At 43.1% G+C, this 23,770-nt stretch overlaps 1 protein-coding gene across 2 annotated transcripts in view; it reads right to left on the bottom strand.

The window, feature by feature from the left end:
• The window catches only part of LOC147629057 (uncharacterized), a 50,319-nt gene extending 42,762 nt beyond the window's left edge, over positions 1-7,557 (bottom strand). For both annotated transcript variants that reach the window (XM_086812288.1, XM_086812289.1), the window contains exons 1-3: positions 7,303-7,557; positions 6,580-6,761; positions 6,241-6,493 (exon numbers count right to left, since the gene is read on the bottom strand). In XM_086812288.1, the coding sequence (XP_086668414.1) occupies positions 6,241-6,493; positions 6,580-6,761; positions 7,303-7,401 (534 nt within the window). In that variant the 5' untranslated portion in view covers positions 7,402-7,557. The remainder of the gene's footprint in view (positions 1-6,240; positions 6,494-6,579; positions 6,762-7,302) is intronic.
• Between the last annotated feature and the right edge of the window lie 16,213 nt (positions 7,558-23,770).

The following is a 23,770-nucleotide window of genomic DNA, read 5'->3' as shown; positions in this document are numbered from 1 at the left end:
ATGTACCTCATGGATATGATGTAACCTTTTGGTCTCATGGGTCATTTTGGCCTTTTGAAGACATTAATACAACTTTCTTTCTTGCTTTCTTCTTTCTTCCCATTATAGACTTCTTTAGACTTCCTTAGCCTGCAACAGAGGAGCCCACTCAGGCCCCACGTGGACAAAGGGAGCACACAGGCAATCACCATACCAGAACACATGATTTTTTGCCCCCCCCACTGACCTGTGGAGTCACTAGAGAGAGATCCCCAATACCTTCTCAGCTCGCCCCCAAAGATCCGGACCTTCCACCTGTCAATTGCAGATCCAGGACACTCTCTAGAGACATGGTCCACTAGCAGTGGACTTCATCACAGCCCTGTGCTCTTCTGTCATGGAAGAGGATGGTACTATTATAGGATGAGCATATTACATGGCTGGTTGGGTTGATCACATTGTACATGCAAGACTCACGTAGTACGTGGGTTATGTTTTTTGGATAGCTAACTTTCTTCCTTTCATGTTTTGTTGGCATACAATTAGCCACAGATCACATGTATTACATTTGGTCTCATAGACCCTTTGAGTCTTTCGTAGACTTAAATCTCTCTCTCTCTCTCTCATAGACCCTTCGAGTCTTCCGTAGATTATCCGGGCAGATTTTGTGGATCCCCACAGGTACCCAAGGCTTTCCCTAGAGTCCTCGAGACAGCTACCATTTCGAGGGCCACCCTAGAGAATGGTATGCCCGAGTTACCCCCCGCCCCTTTGTAGATACATGGAGGGCAGGGAAGGATATCACACAAGAGCGGCCCCTCATCATTAGATTCCATGATGCCACCAGCAGACATGCTTTCTTAGACAGATGGGCTGCCCTCAAGGGCACACAGGTGTATATGGGGGATGATCTCATCCTAGCACAGGTGGCACACCGGCGTGAGGTGATGGTGACAATTCACGAGGGCCATAGAGTGGGCAAGTGGGCTATCTACAGAGATGGTAGGGTCATTATCACTAAGTGCTATCCCAAATAGGGATGTGGGTCTATGAGACCAAACACCTCACGTTAGCAATATGGAATTGCAATGGCACCTTGTGGTCAAATCTAGGAGGTTTGAGCGAGATTCTCACAGGCAGGGGTGTCATTTTCTATAAAGAGACTCATCAGAGCCATAAGAGGGGTTTACCATACATAGCAAGGTATGAGTGAGAGACAGATTTCCGAGGTAGGACCCACACATTAGGAGGGGTACATGGCTCAGGAGGGGTGTCCATCTCCGATAGATTCTCACCATCGGCATTGTTGCAATAGTTTCCACAAGTGATAGTGCCACTCAGCTCTTTGATGCTTTCGCTTGGAGGTGCCCCCTAGGCCTCACATAATAGACCATTATATTTGATGTTAGGCTTATACCAATGTGAAAGGACCTATTTATTAATAGGTGATGTCACCATTTGGCCACCCAAGTGGTCCTCCCCAGTCTAGTGTCACTTTATGAGAGGCTAGGCATGCTTTGTGCCACTGAGACCGTATGGACCCTCAAACGGGCCCCGCAACTGGAGAACAATGTGCCCTCAGTTTTCTGTCCAGCACTTCCTAATGTGTGTGCTTGAAAATCATGTGACAGGTAACTCCTCAAACTCAACTCTCCTCTTGCCTCGCCACGTCGACTACCCCCTCAAACCTTAATGGTGATCCAAAACCTTGCCGGGAAGATGAAGACCACCTTCCAAGCATTGAATCTCAACAACCCCTCAGGGGCGTCCCTAAGCAAGAGTGGATACCCAAAGCATAGGAATCTATGGTGTCCAAGCAAAAACTTGGCAGCAGCCACTGTTTAACCAAAAGCCTTTCCATGAGAAGAAGCATGCCAAGCGGGATCCCCAAAAGCACCAAAGTTTTACCCACAACCCGAGCCCTGCTGGATCCTAGTAGCTCAAGGTTACTATGAAGAGAACCCTTCCGTGTGGGGCCCTAAAACCAAGCCATCAATGCCACACTCCTAAGCCAAAGAAAGTTAAGTGGCGGCGTGTCCGAGAGTGTTCACACCCGTCCAAGTGAATTATAGGTGTGCTTTTATTACAACCCAGGCTGTTCAAGTGAGTGACTCTATGAGACAAAAAGTGTTATGATAAATCCATGAAGTAATTGTATGGAAGAAAAGATGAACAAACTGGCTACCTAAACAACATACAGATATATGAGAGAGAGAGAGAGAGAGAGAGAGAGAGAGAGAGTTACATTAATGTTTACAAAAGACTCAAAGGGTATGTGAGACCAAAAAGTGATACAATAGTTCCATGAAGTAACCATATCATGGAAAAAACAACTAGCAACAAACATAATTACGATCTTTTGTGTGTGTGTGTGTGTGTGTGTGTGTGTGCGCGCGTGAGAGAGAGAGAGAGAGATGTTAATGCCTTCAAAAGACCCAAAGGACCTATGAGACCAAAAGTAACACAATAGCTCCATAAAACTGAAAATTAGAATTAAAACTATGCTGTGAACATCTGCAGAAAGTAGTACAAGTAGCCATGTGGCTAATACATGTGAGGCATGCATGCCTTATCCAATAATAGTACCATCCTCCTCCAAAATAAAGCACAGAGCTATGATGATGTCCCTATCCTGTGGTGGGGCCTTTCCATGATGCCAGAGTATGTCTTGGATCTGTAGCTAACAAGTGGAAGGTCGGGATCCCTGATGGTGGGGGCGTTTGGCTCTATATAGAAAAAACAGCCAGCTCGGTAGGAAATGCTAAAAATAATGAACTTGGCTTTGTCGAGATTGACCGTGAGGTCTCTCTCATCACAAAACCTGCAATGCATCAAGGTGTCTCTGTAACCCCTGTGCAGAATCAGAGGCCAAGACTAAGTCATCCGCATATACCAAAAAGGGCACAATTGTCTGAGCCAATCATAAACCTGTCCACAAATGATGAGATCGCATCTATATACAGCCAAAACAATGTAGGAGATAGCGGACAGTCCTGCTTGACCCCAATAGTATTGTTGATTTCCCTTAAGAGGCCTTTTGGTGCCCGACCCTACCATTCACGGGCTCATATAAAACCATCACCCCCAATATCATGTCCAATGGAAATGGAAGCCCCCCTAGGCAGTCAATCGACAGACGGAGTCAAAGGCCTGCCTGAAATCCACAAAACAACAATACACATGTTGCTTCTGTGCCCTTGCCGCCTTGATAATGGCTCAGAGAGAGTGCAGATATTATCCAGAGTAGATTCCTCCTGAAGCTTGCCTGACCTGGGGCTCTCTGTCCCTCTCTACCAAAAAACTCATTTCAGCCTCCATTACTGCCCCATAAACCTTTGGCCATCATCTGGCCTATCATGATGGTCCTGTAGCTGTAGGGTCAGTGGGATCTCCTGTTTTATGGATAGGGACGATAGTGTTGGTGGTCTAAGCAGGGAGGAAGCCTCCACACAAGGCCATATCATAAAGAGTTCTGCAGGAATGGGAGCTAGGATGTTATGTCCATGTGCAAAGTGTTCCTCACGAAGATCCTCATGGCAGCCCGACCATCGTGCAGCTTTCGTAGGGCCCTGGTGACATTGTAGTGTTGAAGAGGATGGCTGAAGTGGGGCATGGAATGTGTGATAGTATGGTATGGGCTGATTTGTTACGTCGCAAATTGGCTTCTCATGTTAGATGATATGTGATTAACGTAGGTGGTTTCTTTTCTTCAAGTATGCACCATGCGTCCGAAATGTCTTCATTCAAGAAGATTATCTTGGTCCCATAGGTCGTATTTGGCTGGATCTCTCTCTCTCTCTCTCTTCAAGTCAGGGGACCCTATGGAGCCAGGGAATTATCGCACTATTATGATTAGTCACACACTAGCATGATTGTATGCATCCATTCTTGAGCAGCAGTTGAGTAGATGGGCAGAGAGAGAGGGCATTCGAGCAGAGGGACAGGCAGGATTCAGGAGAGGTTTCTCTACTCTTGACCACATCTTGACTCTGCGGGCCATTATTGAGGAGGGCAGGTCACATGGGCAATGGATTTATTGTAGCTTTGTGGACTTCCGCAAAGCATTTGATACAGTGCCCAGAGCCAGATTGATGAGGCGATTACAGGAGATGGGGGTACCCACAGAGCTCATATGGGGGATTACGGCTTTATATAGATCAGTTGTTGGAGGAAAGGTATGCACCCTAGAGGGGGTCTCTACTTTGGTTCACTCCACTATAGGAGTGAAGCAAGGTTGCCCGTTATCTCCTTCATTGTTTGGTATGTATGTGGATGAGGCTTCTGACTACATTGAGAGATTGGGGGATAGAGGAGCCCAGCTAGCAGGTACATGGATCCCACTATTGTTATATGTTGATGATATTGTGTTGATCTCTGACTCCCCTGAGGGTATGCAGCGTCATCTGGATGCTTTACATGAGTTTGCACATGATAGTGGATTGTCTGTCAACCTTGGCAAAACCAAGGTTATGGTGTTTAACACCACGCCACAGTGGGTTAGGCGATCAGCTCCCACATTTACATATGGGCAGGAGATTGTGTAGTATACAGATGCATATACATATCTTGGGATAGTATTCAGTGGGCCAGTGTTTTCGATGAGGAGAGCAGCAGAGACTAGATTGACTAGAGCACATGCAGCCCTGGGTGGTTTGGAGAGGATGTGTTCGCAAGTTTAGTTTCAGGAACCTCGAATGAAACTTTGGCTTTTTGACACTCTAGTGACATCAGCTATGCTTTATGGAGTGCAGATATGGGGACCTTCAATGGGCCATCACAGCGCAGGCGGGTGGAGAGGTATGGAGAGGCCTTTGGTATCTATGATTGCTAGGATTATTAAAGCCAAGGCCTTGGTATCTCATGAGATTATTCGAGCAAAGCTGGCAGCTTCCCCTCCAGTGATTGAGGCTCTTACGAGATCAGTCTCCTACATACATGGCTTGTGGGATCTCCCCCGAGACAGATATGCACGCCTCGCCCTTGAGTCCTCCCGACAGTTAGCTTTACAGGGAGACACGGCTTGTTGGTATGGACAGATGACATCTTGGTTCCAGGCACATGGTTTTAGCATGGACAGATTGCCTCCCTTCCAGTATTCTCTGGAGGCACCCTCTCTCACTCTCACACGGACAGAGATTACCAGACTCATCCGTCAGGATTTAGTTCAGCTGGACATTAGGAGGACATGGATACAGCCGACTGAGGAGCTGGGCACAAAGATGGCTTTCTCCAGAGAGCATTTTCTTCAGCTCACAGCAGATGGTTTTGTGATCAGACCCAGTTACATGGATGTACACTTGTCTCATGCAGTACGATGTGCTATTGGTCAGATTCGCATATCCTCACACCAGCTTGAGATTGAGATTGGCCGATATAGAGGTATACCAGCTGAGGCCAGGATATGTCGAGTATGCCATGGGGAGCCAGAGACAGAGCTGCATTATATATGCCATTGTACTGCATACTATGAGATACGTGGTCGTTTCCACTGTTTATTCAGAGAGGGTTTTGGACCACTTTCCAGAGTCATGAGGTACCAGGACCAGAGGTGTTTGGGATTGTTCTTGCTTGAGCTGCGGAGATATAGAGATAGCTTGCTTAGGCACACACAGAGCCAGACTCAAAGGCACATTACAGACTTCTTTAGTCCAGCCATCACTACGCCAGATGGACCACAGCAGCAACAGGACATGGATACCGCCCACACCAGCGGTACACTGATTGATCGTGCAATTGAGCTTGGGTGGTCCAGACGCCCACGACTACGGAGGAGGGCATCCCAGCATAGACGGAGGTTGCAGCGGCAGATTCGGATTATTCTTGCGAGACATGCGGGACACCCAGTCAGGGTGCTGACCACAGAGGATATTTAGGAGATCTGCCAGCGTCCGATGCGGCACATATTATGAGATGGAGGCACCTCCATAGTGTACCCCCCTGTCCCACATGATATTGTATCCCCTCACTGTACTCCACTGACCTCCATGGCGTACCCCCCCCCCCCTCACTATATTCACACCCTATAAGGGTTTCTGTTTACCTTCCAGTTCCAGTTTCATTTTCTAGGTGCCAGTAGTATCATCTTTATTTTTCATTTTCTGGTTTTTTATCCAGACATTGTATCAGATCCACCATGATGTAACTTTTTGGTCTCATAGGTCATTATGGCCTTTTGAAGACGTTAATATAACATTTCATTTCATTTCATTTCTCTCTCTCTCCACAAATAACCGGATTGCAGGAGTCAAAAAAGAATCTGACCTGCACACAGAGGACTAAAAGCGGTATTGCTCGAGCATTTATCACAGATTCAGCAAGCTTGGCATTGTGTCTAGCAATATGCCCCAGTGCAGAAGCTCCTGTTTCTTTCACAGCAGGGTCGAATTCCTCAAGGCAAAACACCAGCTGCTCCAAGGAGCCACTGTCCACTACAGCTTGGGCAAGAGTAGGAGTGTGCTTGGCAACAGCATTTAACACATGAGCTGCTGGTTTTTTGCTGTACCTATTCTGCTCCCTGAAAGCACTAACTGTTACCAAGGTACACAAAACTATGGTAACAAATTGTTGGTTGAAGAGCAGTGATATGAGGAGGCTCCTCACTTCAACGATTGAACAACTTGAAGATGGATTTTCTGAGACACGATTGCATCCGCAATTTCTTCGCTGTAATTTGCGAGACGCCCGAGCGCCAAAGCAGCAGTTTGCTGAACCTGGGGAACACTGTCCAGCAAGAGGGGCTTGAGAAACTGCATTGCCCCGGCATTGTGCAGCACCTCCACATTCTGTCCCAAAAAAACTTCATTTTTCATTGATAAAATTTAATGTAAAAATCACTGATGTGGTAGATTGATGCTCAGAAGCAGAAGATGACATCCAAGTGCAACATGACACGGAAAAAAATTCATGGAATCACAGGGAAATGCCTAGGGTAATATCAAAATGCAGAATGTAACCATGACATCCATAAGCATCCATGTAAAAACGTACCCATGACATCCATGGGCACCCAAGTGCATCCATAACAAGGTATGCAAAAATTTGAAATCTAGGCTTTCAACATTTATGGGAATGTACCCATGGCATCCAACCAGCAACGTAGATTTTTCGTACCCATGATATCCATAGGTATTAAAATGGAAATTTTTAAAATGTACCCATGACATGGTATGGAAAATATCCAAATGTACCCATAATATTATATGGAAAAAATCAAAATGAACCCATGACATCCAAGGGTATCCAAATATATGGCAAAACATGGTATGTAAGACTAGGGTTTTAAGTTTTATGGAAAAATGTCATTAGGAACAGTTGTACACTAACCTGCGGTTTGGTGGCAAGCTCGGAAACAGCCTGAACGAAGGCAACGCGAGACTGCTCATAGATCTCCAGGACATGCAGAATCGACCTGGTGGTCGCCATGGCTGGCTTCAGGACTGTCAACACACTGCCTGATTCAGCCGGCCTTCCAGTGGCGGTTATTTTCGTTGCTATTTGTAGTGGAATGCCATAAAAACTTCGTCTTTTCACACTTGGGTGTGTTCATTCGGGATGGACGGGCAAGATTAATGGCTAGGGTGAAAGGGGCCCTTTGGGCCTTTTGAATCCCTTGTCCATAATCATTGGTGGTAGAGATTACCCCTTTGTGGCATACTCATGAGTCTGTAAATCCCCTAACTTTTTTTTTCAACCTTTGAGTTTCGATAGAGTGAACGGTTTTCCTGTTTTGAATGGCGATGGTAATTTACAGGATGGACCTTTTCGACCTCATGAACCAACGGGCGAATTATCAAGATTGACCTTTATAGTTGTTTTCTCACCAAAAGTAGGGACACACAATGAGTGGAAAAATAAAATTCATTAATTAGAAAGATTCTATATTTGCCACTTTTAAATGTTAGCCAACCCTATTGTTTTTAACATCTAGTTAGACCATTTAATTTAAAAATAATAGAACAGTTATATCGTAGCCCTTCTTCCATGGCAATTGTGTAAAGGCCCTATACACCCAACCAAATCGGACATGCACACACATGCTTAAGGGAGTACACAATGCTTATAATGAGCCATGAATGCTTCCATTTAGTTAGTGAGCATTATTAAACAAGCATAAGCCATTGCTGTGACTTGTCTCCCTTTAAGATAATGTTTGCATATATGGGTAAGGATTTGATTATAGGAGGTTCCTTGTAGATATGATGATATAGACAATGAGCATGGCTACAATGCCAGATTGTGAAAAGCTTATAACCACATGAAATCTACTAAATGCCATCCTCGGGATAGCACATTCATGCAAGTTGTATTTTCAAAATCCGTAATCTTTGAATTTTGAATTTTGACACATCTCTTCACAGCTATTTTTTCATTAAAAAAACCCTTATGTGTGTAAAAGCTTTGTAATTTTATGAAACAAAGTCCTTTCTCTTAAACTGTCATCATATATTACACATTGTTGGTGGGTGAATTTCCCTAAAGTATGGCAAGGCTGAAGTTTAACATTTATAAGTGTGGGTCGTGGGTGAGAGAAAGTTTGGTATTTAATTATTATTATCTAAAATGATATTTTTTTCTCAAAAGTTTTAAATCCACCTCTTATTGTCTTTTGAAACCTTTAAGGAAAGGGGAGATACTTGATTGGTCCCATTAAAAATCAATGTTCCACCTTGTGTATGTTCTAGTATAGTCATGTTTGAGGAGTTCCTTGATATACCCAATTTGAACATTGGATGATAGTTGTGGAGACAAGACGGCTTATAGACGACTTAAGTAGATTTGGCACAACAATGCTAGATAGGTTACATGATGCAAGTACGCAAGTAGGGATTCATATTTCCATGTTAGGTTGCAATGAGGCATGAAAAAGATAGTTCCACGCAACCCTATCCTCATGTTGTGGGGTGTTAGCCTAAACTTGTCTCCCTAAGCCTAAGTCTAAAGCCTAAGGTATGTACTATGTGTAAAGCATGGTATGTATCACCCATACATGAGGTGTATGATCCAAAGAAGGTCAAAAAGTATCCCTCATGTTGTGGGGTGTTAGCCTAAACTTGTCTCCCTAAGCCTAAGTCTAAAGCCTAAGGTATGTAATATGTGTAAAGCACGGTATGTATCACCCATACATGAGGTGTATGATCCAAAGAAGGTCAAAAAGTATCCCTAAAGAGGTGGAAATGTGGAGAAATCATAGGAGGAGGATCATTTGTCAAAAACATCATTGCTTATGTCATTTGTAACCTCCCCAACTCTTATATAAGCCATTGTACTCATTTCACAAATAGTGCATGAAGATTGTTAGTGCATGTTGTTCTCTCTCTCTCTCTCTCTCTCTCTCTCTCTCTCTCTCTCTCTCTCTCATGTATGTTCGACATGTGTCTCATGGACCCATTATGGTCCTTCGAAGACAATAATAAAATTTCATTTCATTTCTCTCTCTCTCTCTCATGAAGACCTACCCAATGTAGTACATAAATGTTGTCTACCCTTGTTGGCCCAAGCCTTGTTGTTGGGAAACACTTCTTGTTGGAGGGTCTTGTCAAAAATTGTGTCCCTACCATGTGTGTATACCCTTTTGTCAGGCCAAGCCAAAAAAATCTTGTTGTTGGCTAGTTTTGTTGGCACCAAAAAAATCATTGTCCACAAGTTTGGCTTAAGGGGGTGTAAGAAATGTAAGCCAAAACTTGTCTCCGTCTAACGCCTAAGGTATGTAATATGTGTAAAGCATGGTATGTATCACCCATAGATGAGGTGTATGATCCATAGAAGGTCAAAAAGTACCCCTAAAGAGGTGGAAACATGGTATGTATCACCCATAGATGAGGTGTATGATCCATAGAAGGTCAAAAAGTATCCCTAAAGAGGTGGAAACATGGAGAAATCATAGGAGGAAGATCATTTGTCAAAAACATCATTGCTTATGTCATTTGTAACCTCCCCAACTCCTATATAAGCCATTGTATTCATTTCACGAATAATGCAAGAAAATTGTTAGCTTGTTGTTCTCTCTCTCTCTCTCTCTCTCTCTCTCTCTCTCTCTCTCTCTCTCTCTCTCTCTCAGATTCATCCAAGGGGCTTCAGAGACAGTTGGATGCCTTACACAACTTCTGCACTCAACAGGACCTATCTATTAACCTTGGTAAAACCAAGGTAATGGTCTTCAATACTTCTCGCCCCCCCTTCACATCGAGATTGAGCTTCACATACAGAGAGGATCCTATGGAGATTGTCTCATCCTATGTCTTCCTTGGGGTCACTTTCGGTGCCCCGCGCTTCACCATGCTTCCCACAACACATGCCAGAGTGACACAAGGATATGTAGCCTTGAGCTTACTCCCAACGAAGATGCACTTTTACAGAGATCACGTGCTCATGCTCACTGAGGATTGATTCATCCAACAGTTGGGCTACCTGAGTGTTCACATGTCCCATGCCTTGCGGATTGCAATTGGCTAGATACGAGTTTCATCCTGTCATCTCAAACTGGAGATAGGTAGAGCTAAGCGCGTCTTCAAAGCCGAGAAGCTCATACAGAGACCCAAAGAGGAGAGGATCTGTCAATTATGTCACATAGAGGTTGAGACGACGGAGGAGCATTACATATGCCACTACCCAGTAAACAGAAATAACTACTAATACGAGGCATACTCGCATTAATAATATGTGAATAACCCGCATCTATCTAATGTCAGCACATGAAAACGTACTTTAACACTAAATAACCCCGAAAATATTAAATTCTCGAGAAAAAAGAATTATCATGATTTTTTTCTATTTTTTTAGGGCCTCAAAATTTACTAGTTTTGAACTCCACAAAATCCTATCTTATGGCACTCCAAATCTAAATTTTCCAAAAAACAATTAGCAATAAAATTCACCAAAATACAATTGGTATACAAAAAATACCAATTTCTAGGATTTCAAAAATATTTTTTAGAAATTTTCCTAAGTCTGGTAATTATAAAAAAAATACCCCAAGAATCCCATGGATCATGAAATTTTTAATTTCGACTGACAATCCTTAAATCCAATTAAAATCTATAATTTTAATGGAATTTCTAATTTTCTGGGCAAAAAATAGATTTTTACAAAAATCAAACGATCACGGGCGCCCAAACGGACACGCCACATGCCAGAGGACAAACCCGAATATTCCAAAAATTGGAAAAGACGTTTGTATAATTTTTCACAAATTTTTAGAAATTTCTCAGAAATTTAATTGTACCCCGAACGCACGAGAATACTAATGGACAAACATTTCGGAACCCGAACAGACACCTCGGAAGTCGCGAAAACCGAAAAGACAAGTAACTCCTGGAATTTGAAAGGTCAAAAAAAAATTGAACCCTAAAGGCCAAAGGGTTCAAGATTTATTTATTTTTTAATATGAAAATTGAAGATTTTTTTTAAAAGCTTTGAATCAAAGCTTAACAAAGCTTTTTTTATTTTTATTTTTTTGAAGAAATGTGGGGGGGGGTGTAGGCTTGCCTCCGGCCAGGAAAAAATCCCCCCCCCGGGCTGTGCACGATTGTATGAGGGAGGGAGGAGAAGCAAAAGCTTCTCTTTTCCCCTCCACTTCTCCATCTCATCACCCATTTCAACTACTCTCATCTCTTCTTCTCTTCCTCTGTTAGAGATTAATCCATTTCACCCACATAAGGGGTGTTCCCATGCGGAGGAGAAGGAAGAAGGGAGAAAATCCAGAAAAGAGTGAAGAATCCATCGTGACACACATGGGAGAGAACCCAATGCGCAAGTATGAAATCTATTACTGATTTTCAACAGAAAATTCAGCAAAATTCAGCCCACACGCCTGCACAGGAAACCTATAAAAACGTGACAAAAAAGCCTAATTACCACATTCATGCTCAAAAATGTCCTAAAAATTTAGGATAAACTCCTAAAAATTGTAGGAATGTAGAGAATCCTTTCTACCAAAAAAATGCCCACAATAGCATGTGCGGTATTTTGGTTAAAAAATCCATAAAATGCTTATTTTAACCATAAAAGAGAAAAATGGCATTTTCACTCACGGAATTTCCCCGCAACGTCGATACATCCATCCAAGTCGAGTAGCACTGCGTTCTAACCGCCATATTGACGTTCCCAATGCATAGGCCACCAAAACAAATTAAAAAATCACATTTTTTGCATAGTAAATGTTAAAAAAGTACTTTTAAGATAGTGTGACAATCAAAGAGATAAGCTTGGATCTGCCCTTGCGATGTGCTGAAGTGACGTGAACCTGCGCTTGCGATGTGCTGAAGTGACGTGAACCTGCGCTGCTGCCCTCTGTTGCCTCTGCCTGCTCCTTTGCTGCTCCCGCTTGCCTCCTCTGCTACCTTCGCCTGCCCTCCTGCAACCCCCCGCATGTCCCTCTGCAGCCTTCACTAGCCTTTCTTCAGTCCCCTCCTGCCCTTCGCTAGCCTTTCTTCAATCCCTACCTGCCCTTTAGCTACCCCCACCATTAGCCCCTCTGCTGCCCCCCGTGCCCTTCAGCTGCCCCCCGCCTGCCCTTCAACTGCCCCCCGCCTACCCTTCAGCTGCCCCCACCAGCCCCTCTGCTGGTGCCCCCCGCCTACCCACGCCAGCCCCTTTTGCTACCCCTGCCAGCCCCTTTTGCTGCCTCGCCATCCCCTTTGCTACCCGCCCCCAACCTTCTTCAGTCCCCGCCTGCCCCTCTGCTGCCCCTGCCTGCCCCTTTGCCCTTGTTTCCCCAACTGCTCCCCGCCTGCCCCTCTGCTCCCTCTGCCTGCCCCTTTGCCCTTGTTTCCCCAACTGCTCCCCGCCTTTGCCCCCCTTTTCTCTGCTCCTGTTTTCCCAGCAGCTATTTTATCTGGATTCAAGTCGACCGCCCACTTTTCTTGATTGGTCTTATGGCTTTTTCTGCCGCCCCGCAGCCAATCTCTCATCACCCCCACTGGCCGGGAGAATCATCAATTTTTCACAAGACGAGCTCACCTCTCTTCAGCACAACATTGACCTTAAGGTCCCAGACTACCCTTGTTGCGAGAGTTTATGGTTCCTACTCCTCTCGTCTTGCAGGCCCGTGAATGGCTTCTAGCAGCTCTCCCTTCGGAGCTGATTGTGCACTTTCAGGATACTCGTTTACTTGGTCAAGGCTTCTTCCAGGTGGACTTTCATTCTTTAGAAGCTACTTCTCAGGCTTTGGCTAGCAGCCCCTTTCCTCTTGGTCCTAGGAAGATTTTCTTCTTTCAGTACCAGGTGGGCTTTGATCCAGTGGTGGAGAATCAAACCTTACCCCGATCTCACTATGATTTCCTGCTCTTCCTCAGTCCTAATGGAAGCTTTTAGCTTCCATAAGAGCATCCTTTGGCCAGGTTCAAGAGGTACCAATCCTCCCGAGCTCTCTCGCCTCAGCTTTCGCGGCTGTACCTCGGGTCCTTATGCTTGTTCCTGATCCATCGATTATTGATGATCATGTTATGCTTCAGAGACCTGACGGATCTCATTTCCACCAGAGGATGGAGATTGCAGGCAGACCTTACCAGTGTCAGATTTGTCATCGAGACAGTGTCACATTGCTAGAGATTGTCCTAGATCGAGGGGCCATGCTAGGAGGCGGCGTGGTCCTACCCATCAGAGGCCTTCTGCAGATGCCGAGACTCCAGCTGCTCCTTGCCACAACAGACCACACAACGTTGGGTTGTGGTTAGGGATGGCAGGCACCCTCGGACCCCTATACTTGCCCCTTCACCCACACCCCCTGTGGAGCACCCTAACCCCTATGCAGCTCTTGCCTCACAGGATGTTGATCCTTTTTTGGAGGATGAGGCCTTGCAGGCACATGATCTGGATCCCTCACAGGAGGATGCTGCATTACAGTTTACAGGATGATTGTACCCTTGAGGATGATGTTGCACATTCGCATTATCATGGTACCTCTCCAGTTCTAAGGACTAGCCCTGGCTTTTCCCCAGAGTGGGAGAGAGAGGTAAGGTTTACATCGTCAGATTTTCCCTCCCTTACCTATGTGAGACGTACTTCCGCCTCTAAAGGGGCTCCTTCGTCGACCATGAGATCTGGTCATTCCTACTCTAACTCTTTATGAGGATTGTCTCTTGGAACATTCAGGGTCTTGGGGGTTTTTTTCCACGTCGACAGAAACAAACCGTAAAAACCCAGCTTCATTGTGCAGTCACAGGTGGACCTATGGATATGGGGCTGAGATCACATTGGCTTTGCAGGAGATGTGGGACATAGGTTCTATGCCTTCTTCTCTCACTGAGGGGCTTATTTATCTTATTCCTAAGAGCGGGGATAAGACATTGATTGGCCAGTGGAGACCTATCACCTTACTTGGGACTGCCTACAAGATTCTTGCTAAGGCAGTAAGCATCAGGTTGCAGCCAATTTTGCAGGATGTTATTCATGATACCCAGAATGGATTCTTACATGGTAGGAGCATCTTTGATAACATTTTCTTGTTTTGGGAGACCGTCGAATGGGCTAAAGCAAGCAATCATCCCTTAGCCATTTTGCTCTTGGATTTTGAGAAAGCCTATGATAGAGTGGATTGGGACTTCCTTGAGGGTACTCTTAGTCATATGGGCTTCTCTCAAAGATGGATCAAGGGAGTTTCATGCATGTATCGTGATGCCCATAGTAGAGTTCTTGCTTGCGGTGAGATAGAGGAGAGCGGTTTCAAATTTCTCGCTCAGTACGATAGGGCAGCCCATTAGCCCCTTTATTATATATCATAGTTACAGAGACCATGAGCATCTTTCTCCACTCCACTGCTGGTATTTTAGGATTGAGGTTGCCTCTTCGTAGTCAAGAGGAGTTGGTTGACTCTCAGTTAGCTGATGACACAGCCCTGTTTTTGGAAGCTTCACATATATGCTTATGTTCCTTCCAGGTAGCACTAGAGGAGTTTCGTTTGGCAGTAGGGGCACTCATTAATTGGCACAAATCTGTTGGTTTTTGGGTTAGTGATTCATTGAGAATTGATTGGGGTGGTGCAGAGCTTGGTTTTACTTGGATCAGCAGAGGATATGCACTGCTAGATATTTGGGATGCCAAGTTGGGATTGATATTTCTCCTGCACAGCAGTTTGCTTCGGTACTTTTATGAGTATCCGAAAGAAGCTCCATTGGATCTCCAAGAGACTAGATTTAGCCTCCAGAGCTTTAGTGGCTAATCAGGTTTTGCTTGCCTCAGCTTGGTTTATTACCTCTTGTTGGTTCTTCTCTTGTGCGTGCATTGGCCAATTGCGGAGATTGATCCGCAATTTTCTCAGGTCGGGCTTGGATGGCACCTCAGACACTCGTGCCAGGGTAGCTTGGCTCACAGTTATTCAGCCCAAAGGAGAGAGGGGCTTGAATATTATCGATCCAGATGTTCAGTGCAGGGCGTTGCTTTGCAAACTTGTGGTCAGAGGAGCCTTGGAAGGATTTTTTCTTATTTCAGATTTCCAGATGTACATCGAGGGTCGAGAGAGATGGATGCCCAGCACACGTTTTTTGTTCACTGAGGCTGATATTAGGGCACCATCTTCCCCTCTTATTGCAGCCATTGTCAGAGCATGGAGAAGCATGAGATATGTTTTGCGACAAAGGCTTCCTAGGTCTTTGGACGAGGCTGACTGACAACCTATTATGTGGAACGAGTTCATTAGGGATGAGGTTGGTCGGCCACTTGGTGCATCTCGTTATATGCAATGGTCAGGATGGGAGAGATGCACATACACAGTTCTTGCTTGGAAAACCTTTAAGAGTCTTCCGGAGTTGCATCCACTCAGCATCTTAGGGGCTCTCACATTCGTATTGATTAGATTAATGCAGCTATTCCGCATAAGTGGCTTTCTGGGACCTTTCACGGAGACTATCATCCGAGTTGGCTAGGAGTTTTTTCGAGGATAGGCATACCTCTAGAGGTCATTGCTCTCCCGCGGGCCAGGAGGATACAGATTGCCTCATTTATTCTATCATGCCTGGTGGGAGATTGAGGAGATGTAGTATGGAGGAGATCATCCCAAATACTAAGCTTAGTCTAGTGAGGATTGTTGGTCGCTCGGGGAAGCACTGGTTCATTGACCCTTCTCTCCTCAGATAGTGACTCGTGGCTCTTGGTGTTTGTGGCTATATGACAGTCCTATCAGATATCTTCAATGGGATCTAGGAGAGTGGGAGTGGATTGATGCCTTCGATCCTTTGAAAAGCCTTCCTTTTTTCAGTTTCACCATTCGGAATGCCAGGCTTCTCCTCACTCGACAGATGCATAGGATTCCTACTCTCAGGCCTCATTGGGAGAGCTATGATAGTTCTCCAGTGATACAGCGTAGATATTGGCATAGACTTTGGCACTCATACAGAAGGATATTTCTTTTGGTTATTCTTACATGGTGGTCTCCCCACCAATCAGTGGAGATCAGTTTTCGGTGTAGCACCTTCATGTCCTAGATGTGCGGCAGATTTTGAGTCCGTACAACATTGTCTATGGGGATGCAGCATTGCACACAGCAGATTTGGGGTCCAGTAGCCCAACTTATGGGCAAATTGAGTGGCCGAGCCATGCATGTGACTTGGGGGGCAATTGCTTGGCTCTCCCAGTCCGCCGGTCCGTAGCTTTTTTATGAGGGCAGTGTACAGATTTTGCTTTTTTCATTCGTAGAGGTATTGCCAAGCATGGTTTATTGTAAGATGTTCCTCCTCACTCTGATTATACACCCTCTAGACAGAGGATTGACACCAGTTGGGAGATTATTGCCAGTATTACAGCATGGCAAATCTGGAGAGCTAGATGCACGGAGGCTATTGAGGGTGTCCAGATTTTTGGGTCTCAGTGCATTAGTACTATATGGGGTGATATCATCCACACTCTTATGGCCACTTGGGCTCGCATTCAGGGGCCCTCTCGTTCTGTGCAGATGAAGCGTGTGATATTTATGCGAGAATGGGACCATGGCATCTTCTTTTCCTCTAGAACCACAGGTCTACATGACATCATGATGCTCCTCAGTGGTTGAAATCACCTTACATATTGGGGTGATTCTATTCTTTTCCGGTTTATAGCTGTGATTGTTGTATGTTTTTCTCATACTTAATAGAAGTCTCTTTTTGGGAAAAAAAAGTACTTTTAAAAAATGCTAAAATTTTGGTATGATGAGAGAATTAAGAGGAGAAAAAACACCAAAAATTAACTAGAGATGGCTCTGATACCACTCTTAATATCCCATAGATCTCTCTAGCTAATCACTATGCATAAACACGCATAATCCAGGCATATACTCATTCACCTGACCACCAAGGGTGCACACATCAACATAATGAAGAACCACATACCTAACCTTGGTGTCCCATACCACTAAGAGGTATGCCTTCAATCCAGCAGCACACATAGCTCTAGCATGAAATGGCAAGAGAGTAGATACTATGCTCTACACACAAGAGAACATCCCTTGAGAGTGTCCCATGCTCCTATTATATAGGAAAGCACTCAAGTGACTCTTGACCTTTCATTTCCAAAGTGACTCTTGGCCTTCCATTTCCATGTGTGACCCTTGGTTGCCTGACCCTAACCTCAGCCCAAGGTTAGGTCTAAACCTTGCCCCACTAGAGCATGTTCCCATGCTCCCATGCTCACATGCCTAGGGTGGGTTGGTCTCCTGGTATATGCACATAATGTGCACATAACATGAGGACACCGATATAGTGGATCTTGTGGACCCACCTTGAGTTGCTCCAAACCCACCTCGCCCAAGAGGAGTTACCTTGGACAAGGCCTCCGCAATCCCGCCTGCTCGACGCCCCCTGCCCTTGGTCGTCAACCATGATCCCCTCAACAACTCCACATCCAAGACATGCTCCACCGCCATCGAGCTACCTTTCCACGTGACATAGCTGAGGGAGACCTCTTGGTCATCCTCATTAGCCCCATGCTTGGTATTTTGGAGAATCTATTGGGGGGGGGCTGATGCTGCTCTCATATTTCTATGTTCTTGGTATTCCATGATGGGTTTCCATGGACAATTTTGTATCACCCCAGTGAAATAGCTATGTTTATATTTTGTTTCTATTTTAGTTTCCATTCCATGATGAGATATGCCATGGACATTATTGTATCACTTTGGTCTTATGGGGTCTCGAGTCTTTAGTAGACACTTAATATCTCTCTCTCTCTCTCTCTCTCTCTCTCTCTCTCTCTCTCTCTCTCTCTCTCTCTCTCTCTCTAATCATGAATGGTAGCAATGTCTTTCCACCATAATCTAACATGGGCTTGGATGGTTTGCCAAGACCTTTGGTATGTATTGATAGGATCCTGGTACAAGGAAAAATCTCTCACCACTCACTTGCCTTTCAAACTAGAATGATGTGTGCAAATAAATCAACATGGAAAAGGAACATGAAAGCATGAGAAAAATTGATACAAGACAAGCATTGGGTGAAATCCATCCCCCCCCCCCCCCCTTGCTCTTGTTGATGTGAGTGGTGCCACTTCCCACACAAGGGTATTTTTTATATTCCTTCTAAAATAGCCCAAGGAGCCATAAATAGCTTTTCTTACAAAATTGGGCTTGTCTTTTACAAAAATAACCATGAGTCTTGTAACTAAGGTTGTGACTATAAATAATTGCACTCACATGTGCACAAAATATATCACGCCCCAATAATATGAAATAGGCGACAATAAATAAAGTAACTCTACATGATATCTCAAATGATAAATATGTGCTATGCACAATCCTACACCCATATGCCATCCTAGTCAGCACTATCATAGTGCTTATCATCTATTACTCAATAATGCTAAACAAGGTTAGTTACAAAAATAACCATAAGTCTTGTAACTAAGGATGCAACCATAATTAATTGCATTCACATGTTCACAAAATATATCACATCCCAACTATTAAATGGGCAGGCATAAATGAAGTAACTCTGCATGATATTACAAACGATAAATATGCGCTATGCACCTACACCCATAAGATATCCTAGTTGGCACGGTCATAGTGCTCATTACCTACTATTACTTAATAATACTAAACCATGTTAGATACATATACAATTAATTAGAATCCTCACAATCAAGTAACTCTACATGATATATGCTATGCACCTACACCCATACGATATCCTAGTTGTCACAGTCATAGTGCTCATTACCTACTATTACTTAATAATACTAAACCATGTTAGTTACATAGAATCAATTAGAATCCTCACAATCAATCCCAACATGATAGCATACAATAGGCACAAACATAAACACTAATAACATCTAAATAACACTAGGTTAGTATATAACATGAAATCATCTATAATACCAATAACACTAGCTTAATATATATAACATGAAATCACCTGTAATACCAATAACACTAGCTTAATATATAACATGAAATCACCTGTAATACCAATAACACTAGCTTAATATATAACATGAAATCACCCCTGTAATACCAATAACACTAGCCCGTTAGTATTTAATAATGGAATCACCCACAATACTAATAAAAATAGCCCGTTTAGTAATGGAATCACTCATCTTCATGATATCAAATACAAGCATGGTGCAATGGTATTTCATGCGTCCCCAATTTACCATAGAAGGATCTAGCTAACATTGCTCTTGCTTGAGTTTGCAATTATCCTCAATTACATATTTGCTTATATGAGCGGATGAGGTTTGGACAAGTGCAAATGTATCGCTAAGGTATTCGCCAAGCATCTTCAATAGGATGGTCCTTGAAAGTCAAAAGATAGTGGTGTAAGTGTTTCCCATGTGTGGTAGTGTGTATGGTCAATGATTTTTTGTCAAGCTTAAGTATTTTCTCTTGATTTAACAATTAGAGGTGGCTCTTCATAAGTAGGATGTGAAGGAAATGGTTTCAACAAATTAATGTGAAAAGAATTGTGAATGGCAAGTGTGATGGTAGATATAATCGATGTACAAGGTTATTAATCTTCTTGGTTACCCTAAATGGTCCATAAAATCATGGTGCCAATTTTTTTCTCAACACTCTTGAGATGTCACTTTTCAATTATTAAGAGAACATAATCACCTTCTTTAAAAGATATGGCTTTATGCTTCCTCTTGTTTGCTTGTTTAGCATACGCTTCTTGAGATTTGTTCTCAAAATCTCGATGAGTAAACTCATTATAGCAGCCTCTACTTTATGAGAAAGGAGAGAGGTAGGAATGTGTAAAGACTTCCCATAAATAATCTCAAATGGTGCATGGCCCCCCAGAGCTAAATGAGGTGTATGGTTGTAAGCAAACTGAAGAAGGTGAATGTGCTATCCCAAATTCTAAGTTGGGATGAAACATAGGCTCTAAGTAAGTCCAAAATCAACCTCTAAGTAAGTTGGGATGATGAAACATAGGCTCTGAGTAAGTCCAAAATCATACTATTAATAAATTCTATTTGTCCACTAAACTTTAGATGAAATACAGCCATGAAATTCAACTTAGTGCCTAAGTTATCAAAGAGTGTAGTCCAAAAATGATTGTAAAACTTTGAATCATGACCAGACACAATGACTTCAGGTAAGGCCATGATGTACAAAGATTTTCTTGATAAACAAATGTGTGGCTTGTTATGACATCAATGTCATGGAATAAAATAGGTTTGTTTACTAAAGCAATCCACTATAGTCCAAATCATGTCAATATGTCTCACAGTCATATGAAAGTTTGTAATGAACTCCATTGATATCTGCTCCCATGGTTCATTAGGAATGGGTAATGGCATCAATAGGCCTTGAGTCTTACCTTTGTGTCTCTTGATGTTTTGAGGCAAGTCATGTACTCGGCAACAAATCTAGCTACATTCTTTTTAATCATAGGCTAATAAAATTCTCTAACTACAACATGTAATGTAGAGAATACCCCTCTATGACCCATGTTTGGAGGCTCATGCATCTCCTCTAAAATAATTTGTCTAAACAGTCGAGTGAGAGTTCCAAGGCTCCAAAAAATCCAAATCATGCTCATATGAATCCTTCATGGCTCAAAGGGTGGGGTCTCTATGGCAAAGATATTATTGATTCTAGGTCTTCTACCTAGAGCATCACCCTTTGAGCCATGAATCCTTCATGGCTCAAAGGGTGTCTATGGCAAAGATATTATTGATTCTAGGTCTTCTACTTAGAGCATCAGCCACTTCATTTTCCTTGCCACATGATATTCTGTAATTGGATTAATACTCTAAATAAAAGATGCCCATTTAATGTGTGTCTAAAATTGAGGGTTGAGAGATCAATTGTCTAATACTCTATTGATTAGGAATTTAACTTGTAGCTCTCATAAGCTAAGGGATGGCCATCCTGCATAAGGACTACCCCAATGCCATAGCCACTTGCATTGGTCACAACTACAAAGAATGGTCTAGTAAAGTCATGAAGTTGTAACACAGGGGCATGAGTAAGATATTCTTTCAAAACTTGAAAGGATTTATCATGTCTATCGGTCCAATGAAATTGTTTAGCCTTCTTTAGGAGATCTATCAACACATATGCAATGTATATAAAGTTCTTAAAAAAATTCCTATAATAGCTACATAATCCTAGGAATGATCGTAAAAATCATGTGTATCACAAGGTTTAGGCCGAGTAATAATGGATTCCATCTTCTTTGGATCTACTTGAATGCCCTCGACTGAGACTATGTGACCCAAGTATTCAATTCTACCTTAAAAGTGGTTTATTTCCAGTTGCTATTTCTTCCTTTCTTCTTGTCAGGTCACGGATTTCTCCCAACAAGACTCCAGATGGTGTGAGTTTTCCTACATCATCCGGATCACTCCTTGTGCTTCTTTGACAAGCTTGGTGACCTACTCTACTCTCTCACCCATTCTTTTGGCTTTAACTTCTCTGGTTCTAGTGTCTCTTGAATTTTTCAATGCATGCCCTTGTGACCTCATTACAACCATCACCTATAGGGAATTCTCTTACAATCTCCAAGGTGTTGCATCCACTCTTACCATGTTTACAGTTGGCACTAGTCCTCTTGGCACATTGTTATCATGCATTTTGCAATTCTTATTGATGCCTTTGCCAGATTGGGCAGTCTATCCTTCTACACCGAGGTGCATGACAATAATAGCACGTCAATCTTGCTCCTCTTAGCCCAAACCTTCCACCTTCTCCTCATCTAAATTGATGGGCATTCTATGGTGTTGTTGTTGCTACTTAGTTCACATCTAGCAAGCTGAGCTTGTCCTTGCTGCCTTTCTGCCACCCTTGGGTTCCTCTTCCTAGTGTTGTTATAACACCAGTTATTTTTTTGATTGGTCTTGTTAGAGATGGCACACTATTGGGTAGGAGGTATTTTACATTTCTCTTTTGTATGACCCTAGTTCATACACTTTGTGCACTAGACATCCAGTCTCAATCTAAATCCACTATTACCTGCATGTCCTCTGGTTATCTTGGCTAGGGCAGATTTCAATTCCTCATGAAAATCTCTTTCTTTTTTAAGGGCTTTCACTCTTCTTCATGGCCCTTCGAATATGAACTGGTGTCTTTAGAAGTTTCTTCTCCAAAATCTGAATCTGAGGATAGTTCTTTCTTTCTTTGGCCTTCGCAATCTTCCTCTTCTTCTTCTTGGGATCCTTCTTTAAAACTCTCTCGACCACTTTCCCAAATTTTAGAGTGCGTAAATCAACTAATGCTACTGTAGACGAGAATGTTAAGTGAAATGCCATCCATTGGCTCCAGGTGTGGCTACTGGATCCATGAGTGATGCCCTAAATTCTAATGCATAATCTTCAGTTGGCAACTTCTTCTAAGTCAACCTTTGCAGCTTTTACACCATCACTTAAGTGGTTGTCTTATCTCTTCAAGAATACATCTTTCAACACTTCAAAGGTCTAGAAGTGGTCCAGACCGTCTTGAGCATACGATTTAGTCGCTTTGCCACCTAGCGCTATTGCAAAGAACTAGATCTCTTCAGCGGGGACTCTTGTAATGTTACTTGCATTATAAACTTCAGGACTTGTAAGACTAGTACTTTAATTCTCCACCCAACCATATCCCAAATAGACCCTAAACTCATGGTTATATAGGCCTAAGTGATGCATGACCTTCCAACTTCACCCCCTTGATCTTTCATTGGCTAGACATTTCCTTTACCTTGTCCAATGCCTCTTTAACTACCCCTAGAAGAAGGGGGCGCCTACTTCTGTGTCCCTTGGGCTTCCATTGTGCACCATCTACTTCCCTTTTTACTTTAGCTTTAATGCCTATTAACCATTGCTTAGGTATTTCCTATTTGAAATCCCCTGAACCTTATTTATATGCAGCCTTTTACATATAAATAATCTTTCTTAGTCTTATCTTTCAGTGCTTCCTATCAATCTCATAACATTTCCTACCCCTTGAAAGAAAATTTTTTGTCCGAAAACAAACTCAAGAAACGTTTTCTTTAATGTCGCCACTCTTTCCCAAGTTGATCCCTCTTCTGGTCTATCTTTCCACTTTACTAAGCATTCTTTAAGCACAGAATGCCTAGTTTTCTTTTCTCAATATTCAAGAATTTTTTTAGGCTCATGTTGTGGAAGAATAGGTGATTCTATAAAATGAACTATTTCTTCTTTTCCAATGATGTTATCATTGTATCTCATCTTGTGTTTCAGTCTACTAACATGAAACATAGGATGTACTCTGGATCCTTCAAGAAAACCTACCTTGTAAGCTACACTTCCAATTTTTTTAAGTATTATACGGACCACAATACCTTTTTTTAAGTATTGTATAAGGACCACAATACCTTGGACTTAACTTTGAAACTTTTAAAGTTTCTGACTTTTTCATAAACTAAATCACCTTCCT

This window comes from Cibotium barometz, chromosome 18, assembly GCF_041138505.1.
Source record: "Cibotium barometz isolate CiBa-2024 chromosome 18, ASM4113850v1, whole genome shotgun sequence".
Lineage (NCBI taxonomy): Eukaryota > Viridiplantae > Streptophyta > Polypodiopsida > Cyatheales > Cibotiaceae > Cibotium > Cibotium barometz.
The sequence above is the reverse complement of the archived record's forward strand: the minus strand, read 5'-3'. Positions and strand labels throughout refer to the sequence as shown.